The sequence below is a fragment of the Protomyctophum parallelum genome (assembly GCF_964188405.1).
Source record: "Protomyctophum parallelum genome assembly, chromosome: 12".
NCBI lineage: Eukaryota > Metazoa > Chordata > Actinopteri > Myctophiformes > Myctophidae > Protomyctophum > Protomyctophum parallelum.
The window spans coordinates 22,689,927-22,708,117 of record NC_139712.1 but is presented as its reverse complement, the minus strand read 5'-3'; the positions used below and the strand labels follow the sequence as shown (position 1 = coordinate 22,708,117).

General features: G+C 43.6%; 1 protein-coding gene across 4 annotated transcripts in view; it reads right to left on the bottom strand.

The window, feature by feature from the left end:
- Window positions 1–5,628: 5,628 nt before the first annotated feature.
- The window catches only part of LOC310868225 (zinc finger CCHC domain-containing protein 2-like), a 65,135-nt gene continuing 52,572 nt past the window's right edge, over window positions 5,629–18,191 (bottom strand). For 3 of the 4 annotated variants that reach the window (XM_083778549.1, XM_083778550.1, XM_083778552.1), the window contains exons 15-19: window positions 15,456–15,606; window positions 13,579–13,888; window positions 12,234–12,422; window positions 9,984–10,296; window positions 5,629–9,406 (exon numbers count right to left, since the gene is read on the bottom strand). In XM_083778549.1, coding sequence (XP_083634675.1) covers window positions 9,345–9,406; window positions 9,984–10,296; window positions 12,234–12,422; window positions 13,579–13,888; window positions 15,456–15,606 — 1,025 coding nt within the window. In that variant the 3' untranslated portion in view covers window positions 5,629–9,344. The remainder of the gene's footprint in view (window positions 9,407–9,983; window positions 10,297–12,233; window positions 12,423–13,578; window positions 13,889–15,455; window positions 15,607–18,191) is intronic. The other variant, XM_083778551.1, reaches the window with a different exon arrangement.

The window sequence follows — 18,191 nt, the reverse complement described above, 5'->3', positions numbered from 1 at the left end:
GGCATGGATGATCGTTACAACTCAGGGGCCCAACTGAGGAGGAACGGCCAAATTCAAGTCTCCATCTGGCAAGACAAGGGAAATGGCCGTGACAGCTCCACCCAATCAGTGATTCTGGTACTCGACAAAGGAGACACCGTGTATTTGTCCACTTGGGGGAAGGATGATCAGATAGGAGACAATGAGAACCACCATGTTACATTCAATGGCGTTCTGCTCTTCCAACTAGTGTAGACATGCTGTACTGTAGCCCAATGGTTATCAACCTTTTCAGGGTGTGACCCCCCCCCCCCCCAAAAAAAAGAAAAAATATTATTTGATCTGGGGTCCACCCACAATAATCATATATGAAAGGTACCACCCAAAAATAATCATATTTGAATGGTACCACCCAAAAATAATCATAATTTGAACCGGGAGCTACCCACAATAACCATATTTGAACTGGGGACCCCCAAGCAAAATGAGTAAATATAACATCAAGATCAGTTTGACCACTTCAAACCTACCCTGTATAACCTACAATCTTACTATGTGTCACATTGCGAGCTTCTAGCCATTGGTATTCCTGAATGGTTTTAATGACAACTCAATGTGGATTTTCAGACGGGGGTCATGTTTATTTGGGGGTCCTTGACATGGAAAGGTGTGAGAACCACTGGTGTGTGTACGCAGGTGAACACAGGAAAATAATGCTTTTCAGGTGCTGATAAAACACCTTTATATCCAACAAGCCTTTCGCACATTTCTTTTAGAATTAGACTTAAGCAGTGGTGGGAAAAGTACTTTTGGTTTTACTTCTATATTGTTTTATTTTACTTTTACAATTACATGTCAAGATTTACTTGAGGAAAAAGTACCAAAAATTGGCATCAAAACATAATTAAATTACTAAAAACGAAACTATGCTTGCAGTACATGTCCCATTTCACAAGTTCAATAAGTATACAAATCTTTTGAAAATAGCAGATCTGCTATTTTCAATTGGCCAATGTATATGGTTGAAGTGGCTGATGCATGTTTTGAAATAATCAAAATCTACAAAGTATAACTAGTAACTAAAGTGCTCAAAGTTGTGTGCAGGCTGCCAAGGCACATAACTTTAATTCTGATTAAGCGGGTGGATTCTGCCCATGCTTTTAAATGAGAACAGGATTTCTGCTAAAAAAGAAAATAGGAGGAAAAAGCATTGACAGAATCTGCCCTCGTCGGTACTAGCATCAAATGTTGGTGTGAGCACGCCCTGGAGCGGTATTTCACTTTAAAACACATCTGGGCTTATTTTTGAGTTTCACCACACAGTTTTTTTTAAGTTGCTTGATTTAGTATTTAGATATTTGATATTCATGTTAATACTCTGACACTCCCCTTCACATAAACTCCATTTTAAACATTCAGGTCACTCATATCATCCTAATGCCATGTTTTTTCTATTACTATTTTTAAATACCAATATAGTTTTGTTTTTGTTCTATTAAATATTGAACTCATAACTTTAAACTGTAAACACAAAAGCCAGAGTATAGACATTAAAACAATGCGTTATAGTGAAATATCCTTTTAATTAACCTTGGCCTAATAGTATATGGTCTCTATTGTATCTCATGTCCTACTGGTGGTTTTGGTCTTACATTAATTAACATTATACTCTGCTGTATTTTCATTCTAAATAAATGATGCTGTGCATTTAACTTGTGTGGCCATCCTTCCTTGCAAGTGCACCATTTAGTTGTTTAAACCCATTCTGACCGGGCACCCATTTTGGTGTCGGCATCATGTTATGCTTTAGCTATTGAAAAATAGCAGATCTACAAGCTCATATCGCGCCACCGAGTGGCGCGATACTAGCTTGTAGGTCTGCTATTTTTTGAAAAATCAAAGAACGACTGACATTTTTAGAATCTGATCTCAGGTCAGAATGGGTTCGTCAGACCAGTGTGTGTCCCAGTGGAAAGCTCGTATGAATCTGATCTCAGGTCAGAATGGGTTAATCCAAGGACGAGAGGCAGATGAAGCAGAGATCCCTTACCTGAGGCAGGGAGCCCTTAGCTAAGAAAGATGAAGCAGGGACCACTACATTGTATACAAATGTATACATAATACATATTTTTGGCATCTGCCACTTGAATTAAGGTGACTTGATTGATTGACATAAAAATGTTCTTTTATGTTAAGCATTGCATTGTGGATTTGAGCTGACAGGGGCCTGTCAGCTCAAATCCACAATGCAATACTTAACATAAAAGAGTGTTGCGTGCAAATGTCGGTACCATTACAAATATATGTGCACATAGAAATGGGGGCTTCAGCCCCTGCCCGTTTACCCGTCTGTAAAACAACTGCCCTCTCCAGACCACGGATGCAGCATTTACTATGGTGAAAGAAATACGTGTTGCGCTGTGAGCTTGTAGATCTGCTATTCTTGCTATGGCTTAGAGCCAGTGTCATAGTATTTACGCAGAGCATGACGAATCATCATTATCAATGATCATTTGATTTGATTGAATATATTGGCAGAAAATGCATGGAAACACTACAGGGTACAGTCAAAGTGTAATGAAACTAGAGGTTCGGGCCATTTTGCGGTCCCGAATTTTTAGGAATACATTTCTGTTCTTTAAACCACACTATTTCATTTGATAATGTGATAATGTGGCATATTGTTTCATAATTTGTATTATTTGTGTTGCGACGTTGACATGACTAGAAACGTCTTAAATCTCCTGTTAAAAACGGGAGTTCTTCATTGATTTCTCCAGTTGTTCCCGGTGTTGCCATGTCGGCTTGTTATAAGCGACTTATTTTTCAGTAAAGTTGCTTGAAAATATTGGTAGTTTACTAGTTGCAGGTTGCAGTTTTTATTTAGTCATGTTCCCTACTATAGTTTAAACCTGTGATTCTGCTCAAACATTGTCATAAAGGACCCCCATGTATTTGTGCACACGTATCTCCATCTGAAAAATAATTTGTGCCAGGGTTTTTTTATTTTTTGTATAAAACAAAAACTATTTTGGAAAATACAAGCTCACGACACATTGTGAGCTTGTAAATCTGCTTTTCTCAAGTAGCTACTGATGTATAGTCTTAGTATAGAAATATGAAGTATAGTAGCTCATTTGTAGAGTGGCTTCTTTTCCTAGATCTGATTGCTTATTTCTCTCACACAATCTGTGCTCACAACACATTGCGACGCGTTGTGAGCTTGTAGATCTGGTATTTTAACTTAAAGACACTCCGTCTGTGAGTAAATTGTGAATACCAGACTTTTATTGTAAACGGAGCATTTCTACATTATGGTATTGATACTTTTACTATAAAAATATAATCTACGAGTACTTCTTCCACCAATGCTGTGTTTGTGTCTCAGGGGGTGTGGCTGGGGCCGGCCTACCTGTTGGAGTTTGAAGGCTACAACACCTTCCTGTTCATCTGGCTGGCCGCTCTGCTGTTCCTGCTCATCAACTGCTTCATCCTGCTTCAGATTCTGGCCCATTACACGCTCCCCCCCAACACCACGACACGGACCGCACACAGACTCAAGGTCCAATAAATGGACGCACGGAAGGATCTTCTCCTTGTTCTACCATTCCATGTCGAAACACTGTGTGATGCACACCCTGTTTTGGAAAGAACTTTGGGCCCCTTCCCTACTTCCCTCACAGGTGTTATCAATGATACTAACGAAGGCTCTGTTCCATTATGTTCCAGTCAAACAGAGTCAGGGTAGTTGGCTCACTAGAAACACTCTGTTACACCAGTGGGTCTCAAAGTGAAATATATTGACAGTTTCATGACTTAAATGTTAGCGAGCTACTACTAGCGGAGAAGAGAGCCAATAGAACAAGTCATTTTATGTCTGGTTGCGTAGTAAAATAGTAGATCTACAAGCTCACAATGTCACGTCTCACATTGCGATGCTTTGTGCTTTGCTTGTAGATCTGCTAGTTTCAAATGCCCAAAATATAGAGGGCTGAAATTGTTAAGTGTCTTTTAAACATCTGACAACTGAAAAAGCCAAAATGCAGTAACTACGGGGGGAAAAATGTCAGATTAAATTATAAAAGTTTTTCAAATGGTCAGCCAAATGAGATACCAGCAAATAAGTGATATTATAATAATTGTAAATATGTTCTTCAAGGAATTGCTCATACCCCAAAATCATGAAGGCTAATATGACCTTTATTGGGATACAAAAATAAGTCGGCCTGTCGAAAAATACTGCGCTTTGGCTTTGTAGATCGCAGCAGAGTAGGTCACACCGGTGTACTCTGAAAAGATGACTTAATAATAGTAATACAGATTATGCTATTTAGTTGTCTGACTGATATGCAGCACTCCATAGGTCACTGTCATCACGGACAAAACATATTGTATCATGTTATAAATATGGACTGTTTCACTGTTACATTAATTACGGTGCACACACTTCCTAGATGCCAGAGCAGGGCCTCTGTCCCAATCTTTTCCACAATTCCTTGACAGTTTTCCTACAGAGTTTGTCCAAACATTCCACAAATCAGTAAACTACACAGTCTATCTATATAGTCTATCTATATAGTCATTAAATAAATAAAAACCGGTACATATTCCATCCTGATTGGCTAACAAAGTTTGCAGCATATTGCTCCATTTTGAACAAAATGCCTCAAATCATGAACATGGCATGACCAAGACGGATCTGTCTGATATTTCACATGGCATCCTGATTGGCCAATTCTGAACATTGCCGGCCCACAATGACCTGCACACACACAGGTCACAAAATGACCTGTACTCCGAAGAGCACTTTATGTTTTTTTTTCTTTCTACAATGCCCGTAGGCCTACATGGAAATTGTCAAACGTGAATTTAGTCTTCCATAAAAGAAAGGTGTATGAATAAATTATGAGAGAAAAGAATACTGTGACAAGTCATGCTAGTCAGGCAGGTGGTTTGGGGGGTGAATGGTGAGAGCTCATTAAGGACAAATGTAGTGGTTCTCACAAGATAAATTAAGGGCGTCTAATGTCTATATATGTTATTGAAACATTAGGTCTGCATTTAAAGGTTAGGTTTATGGGTTAGAGGTTGAAGTTATGCCTCATGTAGCTATTGAAAAATAGCAGATCTATAGCGCGCCACTCGCAAGCTTGCAGGTCTGCTATTTTTGAAAAATCGAAGAACGACTGACATAGAAACATAGCTTTTTCAGAATACTGTCAGGATGTAGAAGACATTTTTAGGATCTGATCTCAAAATGTGTTTAACAATGGGAAGACATTGTATAACCCGACTCCTCCAGATGGTGGCAGTAGAGAGCAGTAGCACACAGGTTCCCCGTTCCCAGTCCTGTGTACTCTCTGTCACCATCTGGCAGATAGTCAGGTTAGACAAGTTCTGAAATGTTGATGTCCACACAAGTATAGTAATATATATAGTGTGTGTGTGCGCATGCCTGGTCTGAATATTTGACAATATTCAGAGAATTTGACTCGTCATTTGAATAAAGTGCGATTCAGTGTGTGTGTGTGTGTGTGTCTGTGTTGGTGTGTTTTCATACTTTACGTATTTATACAGGGAGTTGCCTCATAGACAGTAACTATTGGTAATATAATAACTGCAGACCAATAAAGGCATTTTTTTGTTTGTTTTACTGTTAAGACAAGTGTCGCCCCACAAAAACAAAATTACACATTTCCAACGACAACAAATATGCAACTTGTGTCAGCCAACACGGTCATCAGACAATGCATAAAATACCAATCCACACATCCAGCTAACATGACAACCTGCAAGCGTTCCAAACCATCGACCAGGAATAGGGGGGGGGGGGGGGGGGGGGGGGGGGGATTAAACATGTGCATAGAATGTCCGTTCTTTTGTTTTTCTCTGACATTTATACCAAATGCACAGATGGGAAGTTAAGCTATAGAACGACAGGACAGAGTGAGAACACAACTCCAGGAAGACTTTGTCACAATAAAGCCTGTATTAGTGTGGTGGAAATGGCCAGAGAAGCACTCTTGACCAGTTGGTTCGCAAAGTGGGGTCCAGTGTCCGCCATATGGTTTCCTCGAGGCGGGGTCTAAGCGGACTCTTACATGTCTGTAAGCCCGAGAGTGTTACAAAAGGAACGAGTTCCATTCGTTTCTCAGAGCTAAAGGTTTGCTATGAGCTTGTAGATCTGCTATTTTTCAATAGCTACATTATAACAATGTTTAAAACACCAAAACGCCCAAAATGGGTCAAACCCAGTGAAATCACTGGTCTCCTATGCTCTGCAATAGAGGGTATGTGCATGACATCATCATCATACCCGGAAGGTGTGTGGGAAGTGGGAACGCCTACAGAGTGGCAAAAAAAACAACAACAAAAAAACGTTCTGGCCTTGACAGCCCTTACAACCAAACATAACAGTCCTGTCCGATTGCATTAAACAACGTTAACACATTTTGGGGCATGAACCCTTTTTGATGTTAGCATTATGTTATGCATTAGCTATTGAAAAATAGCAGATCTACAAGCTACGAGCTTGTAGGTCTGCTATTTTTGAAAAATCGAAGAACGACTGACATAGAAACAGGCTTTTTCAGAAAACCGTCAGGATGTAGAAGACATTTTTAGAATCTGATCTCAGGTCAAAATGGGTTAAACTCACTTTGCCACTCACTCACTCAAGTTAGTCCTCTATATTGGCAAGGCTGCTTTGAGCTACCGTACCAACGGGTTCTGGGTAAAAGACGGAGGCTTTGCCTCCGTAATTCCCACTCGAGGTTTTGCCGTGAGGCGTTTCATCTATTCGACAAACATTTGGTGAGGACTCTACTGCTCCGCGATTAGTATGTTTAGCACACGTGAGACAATATCTTCTGACGTATACGGTCAGACGATGATGGGGAAGGCAGACGACTGTGCATGGTCTGGTTGACCCGTCGTTTTGTCCGGACTCTTTTCAGACTAGAAAACCAGAGCCAATGCAAAGAGGAGAGTATCTCCTCGCGTGATTCACGTAGGCCACAGAAAGTTCCCCCAAAGTCCTTCAGCGGGGGGGGGGGGGGGGGAATATATTTCCGATAATATACAATCAGTTTATTTGAACTTCTTAACCATTTAAAATAAAATACATCCCAAACGCTCTGCTGTGCTGCGACGCAACTTAGTGTTCGACGCTAGTATTCGCCGCCGACTTCCAGGAACTATTGCAAGAAGAAAGATGACGTGGCTCTGCTCGAAACCATTCAGTATTGGGCGTAAAGCTCCTCCGACAGGCTAAGGATAAAAACCACATGGTGATCAAGACAAACAGAACCCAGGTGTGAAATGCATCTCCAGATGCACTGGAGGCACCACGTTAGTGACACAAAGTGAGAAAGCGGCGCGTCGCCAATCCCAACAAATAGAAATAAAACGTTTAAACACGTTAATGACAGGTTTAAATGCAAACATGTTTGTTACTGTATGTACAGTATGTCCTCGCGGTGCCATGCGCAGAGATTAGAGCACCGAAGTCCGACGTCAATATCCCTAGAGGGCGCCAAGTCCACGGGTTCATGTATTTATCCATTTGCATTATTAGAAGTTAGATCGCCTCATATAAGAACTGCGTTTGAAAAATAAACAAATCACCCCGGCCGTTTCACTCATATGGATATGAAGAATCAACTGACCGAGAGAAAACGCTAATATTACTGCTGCTGAATTAGTTACATTTTCGCTAGAAACAGACTATCAAAATAATATGAGTGACTGACAATATCGCTGAGACGGTTTGTTGTTTTTTTTGGACCACAATTCTTAACATGAGACGATTTTAAGATGAACCCGATGTTATTCTCCATAGAGAAACACTTCCACGAACGCGTTGGAAGGCGAGTGACTTCAGGACTTCGGCGCTCTATAGCCGACCTGCAAGCTTGTAGGTCGGCAATTCTTGGCTGTGCTCGACGGAGCAAAAAAAGAAAACGTGGCTTTTACGCTTCACGCCTACGGGTGACGCCACGACGTGACTGAAATATCTGATCGGCATGTTCCCCAAAAACGTTGGATTCTTGATGCGCTGAGCAGTGTTGTTCCATCGACGGACCATAAATTAAGCATTAGAGTTCCTTGTTCGCTATAGTGCATATCACCAAAATAATTAAATAATAATAATAATAATAATAATACAATTGAAAAACAAAGCAAATCAAATACATTAAAATAACAGAGCAGCATTTATCTTCTGACAACAGACATTTTCAGAATGTCTTACTCAACTATGCGGCGCTTAATTCACATTATATATATCGAGTGGCAGAAAATGCCACAATTTGGAGAAAAAAAAAACTTTTTTTTATACAGTTAAAAATTCCTAACTTGAAAAAAGTAAAGAAAAGAAAAGATTATTGTACATTCAAAAACACTGCAGAAAAAAAAACTACTAAATCCCAGCATGTTGCTTGCATTAATCCATTGTCTTTTTAGATTGTTTTGTTTGTTTTCATTTTAATCTTTCAAAACTCATTTGGTTGAACGGGGGGGGGGATCCTATGCCAAAAGCAGTGATGCCAACGAGGAAGGAGGCTTGAACTTGAACTCGAACACGGACACAGAGGAAAAACAACGACAGTATATTAAGTCAGTTTATCTTAGAACCGTAGTCTTCTCCCGCGGACTCTCTCCTCTCCAGTTGAGTCTTGTTAGTTCTTATAGATAATGTTATAGCCCACTGCCAGTCTGATGCCAGTCTTCAGTGCAAAAATACCACTGAGAAAGGGAGGGGCGCAGGAGTCAGCAGTGTGTGTGTGTGTGTGTGTGTGTGTATGTGCGCGCGCGTGTCTGTGTGTGTGTGTGCGTGTCTGTGTGTGTGTGTGTCTGTGTGTGTGTGTAAATGTCTGCGGGGGGGGAAAAACAACAGACTTGCTTGGCTCTCGTTCACGACAATGTTGTCTCAGGTACGACTCAAAGGAGGCTAATCCATACCTCGCTGCACAACCGTCGCCTAACAAAAACAAACAAAACATACGACTTGACTTCCTTTGACATAAAGATAGCCTGATGACGGTCGCATATAGGCCGAAACGCTGCTGCTGTCCCTTAATAAGCTATTTCACTGCATTTGAAGACAGTGTGCGGGAGTTCTTATATTCCTTAGTTTTCGGTTGAAAATACGCCACTTATATTTTCCGCCAAGCGCTGCTGCTGTGGTCGTGGGGTGGTCAAAAGTCTTAAATGAAGCCTGAAAACCCCCCGGGCTGTGTCCAGTGCCTTCAGACCAGGCTGTAGTCTTAGCTTTTAGAGAAAAAAAAAACTACTATCCTCCCCAAAAAAACCAAAGACACACCAAGCAGGAAAGTAGATCGATCTTTAATCTTCTTCTTGTTCTCTCAGTCGGCGTTGTCGAGGCCTTCTGACGTGTGGGAGCGAGCGTACTTCAGCCGGAAGCCACCTGGAAGAAACAAAACGTACACAGGGTTTGTCACGATCGCATGAAGCAAAAATAAAATATACTGTACCGAAAGTTTAATAAATGGTAAATGTTGCATTTATATAGAGCCTTTATCCGAGGCGCTTTACATAGATTGTGCCTCAATTCACCCATTCACCCAAACCATGCAAGGCACCGACCTGCATCGAGAGCATAGGGGTTCATGTAGGGTAGCAGGATAAATTAAAAAAATCTCAACTGAATGGCTGGAACATGGGAATTTAGAGTTTACATAGTACATAGTGCATGCATACACTTTCCGTAATTATTATATCTGGTTTCAGTATTCATTTATGATATATTTTCTCTATTATTAAGGTTATTTTTGCAGTTTGTCAGTTTGTATTGGTGGTGGGGAGGGGGAGGGGTCAGCCCAAAACGTTGAGAACCCCCGTCTTAAATAACTCATCAAGCCTTGCAAACCCACTAGAACATGGGTTTTCAACCAGTGGTCCGGGGACCGCCAGTGGTCCTTGAGGAGGTTCCAGGTTGGTCCCCAGCTAAACGATGAAGAGTTGGTAACCAAATGGACCCTTACCTTGCTGTTGCGTGGAGTCTATGGGGGGCTGGTTACAGTCCTGTGCGTAGTGACCGGCCCCTCCGCAGTTGTAGCAGGACAGCACGCCGTTCTTCTTGTTGATGCCGGTGGCCCCGAGCGACGCGGCTGTGGCGCCCCCTCCTGGGGGCAGCAGCGCCTGCAGGGCCCCCGCTGGTGGCCCCCCGCCGCCGCCACCCCCTCCCCCGGCGGCGGCGGGGTACATGTGCTGGTAGAAGCGCTGGCAGAAGGCGGCGGCCGGCGCCATCTGCTGTTGGAGGCCGTAGCTGGTCGCCACCGCCGCTATGGCGGCCGCCTGCGTTGAGGGACAATTTAGGCATCATTTAGCAGACGCTCTTAAATCCAGAGTGATTTACAGTAAGCAAGAACAAAGCATGGTAATCAGGGACGTGCACACATAATATTCAACCCCTGCCCCTTTTACCCGTCTGTAAAACAACTGCCCTCTCCAGAACACGAACGCAGCATTTACTATGGTGAAAGAAAAGCAAAATGCCCTCCTCTTCTTTCCATACCATACCGGAAGGCACCATTCAGGTCGGTTTTCAGACCACAGCGGAATATTGGGAGTGAGTCTGCAGTTCTGATTGCAATGGGAAGTGCATTCCATAGTTTTGGAGCCAGAAGGGAGAAGAGTTTGGGACGTGTGTGGAGCGCTGTCCCGGCGTTTTTAGTGAATGTTCTTCCAGCTTCCGTGAGTTGGGTGATCTGAGCGTGCCGGAGGGTTTGTAGGGTCCGATGCCAAAATGAATACCTCACTGTTATTTTGGCAAAATAATTGTAATAATAATATCATTGCGATGATCAAAATGTGCTTGAAACTTAAAATGCCACTTTTGTTTAACCACATGAAACACACAGCAGCCCTACGTTCGCCAACAAATAGCAGATCTACAGGCTCACAGCACGTCGTATTGCAACATGCTGTGTGCCTGTAGATCTGCTATTCTGGTGACTCGATTGGTGTGAAATAGTGAAATAAGAGCGTACCAACAATCCCGGGGTGTTTTCGTCGACTAAAACTAAGACGATAAATGTTCGTCGACTACCTTTTTCCACTGACGAAAACTAAATGGAAAGTAAGCTATGACGACTAAAACTAAGACTAAATATATTGACAATTTTGTCAACAAATAAAAACTAGACTAAAATGTTAGGAAGGGACTAGTGGACAAGATATCCAGTATAAGTCATTTTACACTTGGTTGCATGCTGAAAATAGCAGATCTACAAGCTCGTAGATCGGCTATTTTCAGCAAGTGAAAAAAACGACGGCGCCAAAATACATTTTAGTCGACTGAATCAACTGTAGATTTAGTCGACTAAAACTAGACTAACACTAAAACATTCCAGGTGACTAAAATGTGACTAAATCTAAATGAAAACTATTCAAGAGACTATGACTAAAACTAAAATCTGCTGCCAAAAACACTGGTTCCCACACATTTTTACAAATTCATTTCCAAAACGTTTCCAGAATATTTAACCCAACTTCCAGGCCCATATAACAATCATTCAGCGCAATGAGTCTCTTACTCCTATGTCCAAATGCCCAAAGACAGGCAACAATAAAGCATATAAAATAGAATGCTATAATTCTATTCCAATGTTTGTGCCAAATGGGCAGGAATCACAGCATAGGATCACACTGCAGCACGTCGTGAGCTTGTAGATCTGTTATTTTTGTCATGGCACACATTAGGCTGCAATGACGCTGCCCGTTTGGCAAATAATGACTTATGTTACATATTTTGTCCAGGACCTTTGATACATTTCAAAACCTTTTCCAGGACTGGAAAATTATATTTTTTTGTTCTAATTTTCAAAATATTTCCAGGAATTTCATGACCGTGGGAACCCTGATAGAAGGGTTTAAAAAATGGTACGGAATTTTCACCTTGACAAGAGCCCCCAAACTCAAACAAGTGTACGACGAGTACATTATTTCAAAAATAACTTTTTAACCCATTCTGGGCGGAAACCCAGAATGGAGCACTATGTTATGCTTTAGCTATTGAAAAATAGCAGATCTACAAGCTCATAGCGTGCCACCGTGTGGCGCGCTACGAGCTTGTAGGTCTGCTATTTTTGAAAAATCGAAGAACGACTGACATTTTTAGAATCTGATCTCAGGTCAGAATGGAAAACTGTCAGGATGTAGAAGACATTTTTAGAATCTGAACTCGGGTCAGAATAAAATGTCTCTCCTCTTGTCCCTATCCTGCCGTATACCTGCGTCCCCAGCATGTGGGAGGTCACGTCGGCCGCGGGGTGCGCGGGGTGCCCGCCGTGCGCGTGCTGCAGGGGGGGCCCGTAGGGGGGCGGTGGCGGCGCGGGGGGCCCCTGGGGGGGGCTGGGGTGGTTGAAGAAGGCCCCGTTGTTGGCCTGGTGCTGCTGTGGCTGGGTGAGGTAGGTGGACACCTGGGGGGGGGGGGGGGGGGAGAGAGAGAGAGAGAGAGAGAGAGAGAGAGAGAGAGAAAGATAGAGAGAGAATTAAATAAATTATTAGTTACTAGGGGGAAGCCAATAAGCCATACAGTGTCATGGGCTCAATCGTCAGTTTGTCACCCCCCCCCCCACCCTCTCAGTAGACCCTGTGATCTCTTGTAGACATATCTAATTTCCCGGGGTCTAGTAGGACTATAGTAAATAATAATAAAGAAATTGCTGAAAAAAAATGAAAAAACGTATTTACTATTTAGCCACTTGCTCGATTGCCCCCTCTCAGTGTCTAATACTATAGTCTTGCCGCGTGAAAATGAGATGTAGTGTGTATCACACATTTTTCTATTGGCATTAAAATGATGAAAATTACAAATTACAAATATGATTCTAAAACGGGTAGTCCCAATACTTCATTCTGATTGGCTGGTTACCGTCACGTGACCGGTGTAAATTTCACCGATAACCCACTCCTTCAATCACTTTGTATCAAACTGCAGCCTTGTAGCTGAACTGGGGAAGGGGAGTGCTTGATTGCTTTACAAACACATGCCGTGCGGGCGTCTAAGCACCGCCCGGCTCATATGACTGTGAATGTGTGGCTCCAGGCATCCCCGTAAATACATCAAGCGCTATTCTCCCGTCACATAGGCTACTTGCTGAGCAAAACAAGGAAGTGTTGTGGGTCTGGCTCGCTCGCTCTGGTGGCGCAAAGCGTAGATACTTTTGTGAATTTAATAGTTTTATTAGGTTAATATTGCTATATGTTTGTAACCGTTTTAGAAAAGCAATAAGCCACTTGGGGCCCCAGTTTACCGGGTATTTTACACTGGCTGGGAGGTAGAAGACCCTCCGCTGCGCGTCAGGTCTGCCTACGCCCACAGCCAGTGTAAAATACCCGGTAACCTGAGACCTCTCGTGGGTTATTGCTTAAATAGTGCTGTGCAGGTAGAAGGCGCACTGTTAATTAGGGTGGCCATAAGGGGGGTTAAAGATTTTCACTGCATTTGAAGACAGTGTGCGGGTGTTTGTTCTTTTTCACTCGGTCGTCCTTCTCCTACGCACCTGCCGATTGTAGGTGTGCAAAAGCCTTGCTAAAACATGAACCCGATTGGTCGATGGAAGACCACCTGACCTGGAAGAGGGCCGGCGGCATGCCGAACATCTGCCGCGCGGCCGCCGCGGCCGCCAGCTGAGGTCCGGGGAAGAAGAAAGGGGCGTGGCTGACAGCCGCCGCCGTGCTGCTAGCGACGCTGTTGGCCATGTTGGCGGCCATGTTGTTGCCGCCGCGCCCGCCGCAGTTGTTGTGGCAGCCACAGGCCCCACAGCCCATTGGCTGCTGCTGCTGCTGGGGCGGGGCTTGTTGCTGTAGTTGTTGTTGAGTGATGGGGTTGCCGCTGCCGGTCGGGGGCGGGACGACGTGGCCGCTTACACAGGAAGTGCTGCTGTTGGTTGATGACATGGTTATTATATATAGTTAACAAATAATTTATTAGATTTTTTATTTAACCTTTATTTAACCAGTAAAAGAAAAGGTCTCTTTTTCCTGTGGGAACTGGCAGAAATAAAATATATAACTAACAAACAAACAAAATATTAATATACATTTCGTTAAATAAACTAATTAAAAAACTAGAAACGGAAAAGAAAAACGATAACTATCTGAAAACTGTGTTGTGTGTTTACAAAACTAACTAAAACGAACTGAAATGGACACAAAAATGCCCGTAGTTTTCGTTTTTGTCAAGTCATTTATAAGCTTAATCTGTAACTGAATATTATTATTTTTTTAAATGCGATCTTTACACAGTACTTACTCTAGCTGACTTATCATTGAAAAGGGCAGAAACTAATCAACTCAAACTAGAAAAAGTGCCCTTCTGGGCACAGGTCTCCACCAGGATTCTTCCTCAGCCTAGTGGGAATATGCGTGCACAGTTTCATCGCAATCGGACGCTGCGTTGAGCAGTTGTGGCGATTTGTACAAAGCGGGCTACTCCTGAAAACTGTAGGAGCCAATCGTGGCCAATCCAGATGGAATATGAGAAATCAAACAAACCTGTCTTGATCACATGACTATGGAGATCATGTGTACCGATTTGCGTGAAATTTGGATAAAATCTGAAGGAGTAATAATAGAAAATGTGTTTTACATATGTCGGCCTCCTGGTGGCGCTATAAAGAGCAGATGTGAAAAATTCCAGACAAAGGTTTTTCCTTGGCCTCTAGGGAGTTGGCATACAAAGTTATCCACAGATCCATGCAGTTAGAGGTAAAAAGACTTTTCGGCCAGTTATAGCGCCACCTTGAGGCCGAGTTGAAATTGTTCATGTGGCATTTCGTCCTCGGCCTAGTGGGAATGTGGGTGCACAATTTCAGGGAAATCACGCGATGTGTTCATGATTTGCAGCATTTTGTTTGAAACTGAGCACTCCTGTGGAAGCCAATCTTAACCAATCAGGATGGAGTGTGAGAAATCTGAAAGACCGGTTTCGTTGAATGGCTCTAGAGAGACTGTGTACCAATTTGCGCGATGTTTGGACAAAATCTGTAGGTGTACTGTGCAAAAACTTGTTTTGCACAAAGCGGCCTCCTGGTGGCGCTATAACAGGCCGTTCTGGAAAGTTTGGGGCAGAGGTTCAACGTTGGCATCCAGGGAGTGTGTGTGCAAAATTTGGCATCGACCGGGTTAACGGTGGCCGAGATTAGCTGCTCACGGACACACGGACGGACACACGGACGGACACACACACGGACGGACGGACGGACGGAGTGCAAAACATACTCTCCCCCCATGCCTTCGGCCTGGTGGAGACAACTAAGCATTTTTAAACAAAAACTAAATAAAAACTAGCAAACCCGCTCTAAAAACGAACTAAAACTAATTGAATTAGAAGAATCAAAATGAGTCAAAACAATATCTAAAACTAACTGAAACTAGAAGAAGAATAAGTAAGTAATTAAACTAACTGAATCTAAACTATATAATGAAACATCCCAGACCATTCTGACCTCGTGTTGATGTAGGCGGCGGCGGTGCTGTGGGCGAGCAGCGGCGGGCTGGAGCTGGGCGCCGGGCCCGGCGTGTGGGTGGGCACCGCGGGCGGGGGAGGGGGGGCCACCGCCGTCTGGACCTGCTGCTGCCCCGGGCCTCCGGAGAGGGCTGTCGGTCACCATGACACAGTTAAGAGTTGACCATTAATTAATGGCCTCTATGCACACAGAACAACTCATCCTACTTCCGGGGCAACTTCCCTACTTCCAGGCCACAGGTGTTACCGATGATACTAAACCCCTTTATGGCCACCCTTAATATCATCTTATTGTGCCTTAGGCCAACTTTGGCTGACTTTTTGAATGACAATAGAAAAATGTGCGATATGACCACAATGTCACGAAATATCTCATTTTAAAGCTGCACGTCTCTAGTTTACACCGAATTATGTTCCTAGCATGTTCCATCGTTTACTTATAAGCATTTTAGTACACCTTGGTTTCATTGAAAAAAGGCAATTTTTTTTAGTAGTTTTGAGTTACAAGCCGTTTTAGTTTGATATTGTTTATAGCCCCATATAACACTCTGTGATTGGACTACAGTGACACACAATAGCTCATTGTAAAGCTTTAAATCTCTACTTTACCCAGAAAAAAAAAAAAAAAAGTTGCATTCTTTACGTTTTAGGCCGTTGAAAACACCATGCGCCGACTAAAGAAGGCCCCATTTACACTAATCTGTCAAGTCCCATAAAAACCTGTGTGATATGACTACAGTGACACACAATAGCTTATTTGGAATCTCAAAGTCTCTACTTTACAACGAAAAAAGAATTATGTTCCATCGTTTACTTATAAGCATGTTATTACACCTTGGTTTCAAAAAGGCCCATTTTTTAAGTAGAAGTTATACAGTTTTACTTACTTTACATACAGTTGCATACACCTTGGTTTGAGAAAATAATTTGAGACAACCACTTTTGAATAAGCTCTCAAACATGAATTTATTTTTCACTTGAGAGATAAAGATATGAATCATGACATACAAAAAAATCAGAACTGAGTGATGCAACTCCCCTCTCCCCCCCCCCCCCCCTCCTCCCCCCCTCCCGAGATAAAGACATGAATCATGACAAAATAATAATAACACCTGTGTGAACTGAGTTGTGAAACTCCCCTCTCCCCCCCCCTCCTCCTCCTCCCCCCTCCCGAGATAAAGACATGAATCATGACAAAATAATAATCACACCTGTGTGAACTGAGATGTGAAACTCCCCTCTCCCCCCTCCTCCGCCCCCCTCCCGAGATAAAGACATGAATCATGACAAAATAATAATAACACCTGTGTGAACTGAGATGTGAAACTCCCCTCTCCCCCCCTCCTCCTCCACCCCCCTCCTGAGATAAAGACATGAATCATGACAAAATAATAATCACACCTGTGTGAACTGAGTTGTGAAACTCCCCTCTCTCCCCCCCCGTCCTCCTCCCCCCCCTCCCTGAGATATAAATACATGAAATAAAAAAATCACACTCTTGTGAACTGAGTGGTGCAACTCTCCTCTCCCCCCCCCCTCCTCCCCCCCTCCAATACAAGAGTGTCTCACTGAAAGTCCAACTCTCTTTCTGTGTGGTACCTTATGTGACATGGCCCTGGATGCAGCGGCACGGAACACACCACGCACTGGAACGTGGTCTCACGGCGTGGCCCCCCCGATTTGTGTTCGCTACACACTGCACATCGCTTCTGCAGGTATTTCTTCTTATCCGTGGGTGGAAGCTTGGCCAATTCATGGACTGTCGTCAGGGGTGCCACGTTGGCCGACAGCCGGATCCTTGGGTCTCTGTGCGGCCTTCTCCGTGTGACTCGTGTGGGCGTGGACCAAGCCAGGATCACTGAGTGGATGAATGATTTGAGGTTCTTACAGCCACCCGCCGGATTCCGCTGTCTGTAGAGGACAAAGCCGTTGTACATACAGATCTGGAAGAGGTACATGATGAACTTGGTGGTCCACTTGGACGATCTCCTGGCCCAGGGGTAATAGTTTATGTGCTGGTCCAACAGATCGACCCCGTTCATGTGCTGATTGTAGTCCTCCGCCACCTGAGGCTTCTGATATGGCACCTGGGTGCCGCCTTTCTGCCACTTTCTCTTGTGAACCACTGTGTCCTGGTGGTAGGTGGATACCATTCTGACGACTTTGGAGTCCCTCCAAGCAACAGCCATCACACTCCCTGAAGTCATGGCAATCCTGTCACCTTCCTTCAGGGTGGCCACTGTGACGTCGTTGATTTCTGGGGGTGGGCCTCGGCCTCGCCGAATGGTGCCACAGGTATGGACCTTCATCTTCAGGAGGTGGTCAGACAAGCTCACACTGTTGTAGAAATTGTCCATGAACAGGATGTACCCCTTACCTACCAAGTCACCAAGGAGACCGGTGACAGTATCGATCAAAGATGAATACACGCCACAGTAGGGCCGCATATTGTGGCAATATCCTGTGGCCGAATCGGCCATAATGTAAGACTTTATGCCATACCTAGCTGGTAACGGGTTGTAAACACGGAAGGCCAAACGTCCTCGCCACAGCAACGTCCCTTCATCGATCGAGATCTCCTGTGACGGCTGGAACATCTCCTGCCACTTGCTGACGAGGTACTCCAAGATGGGGCGGATCTTGAAGAGCCGGTCATCAGGGTTTTCCCGAGTCTCGGTGTAGTGCAGGAACCTCAGGATCAGCTGGAATCTGTTCC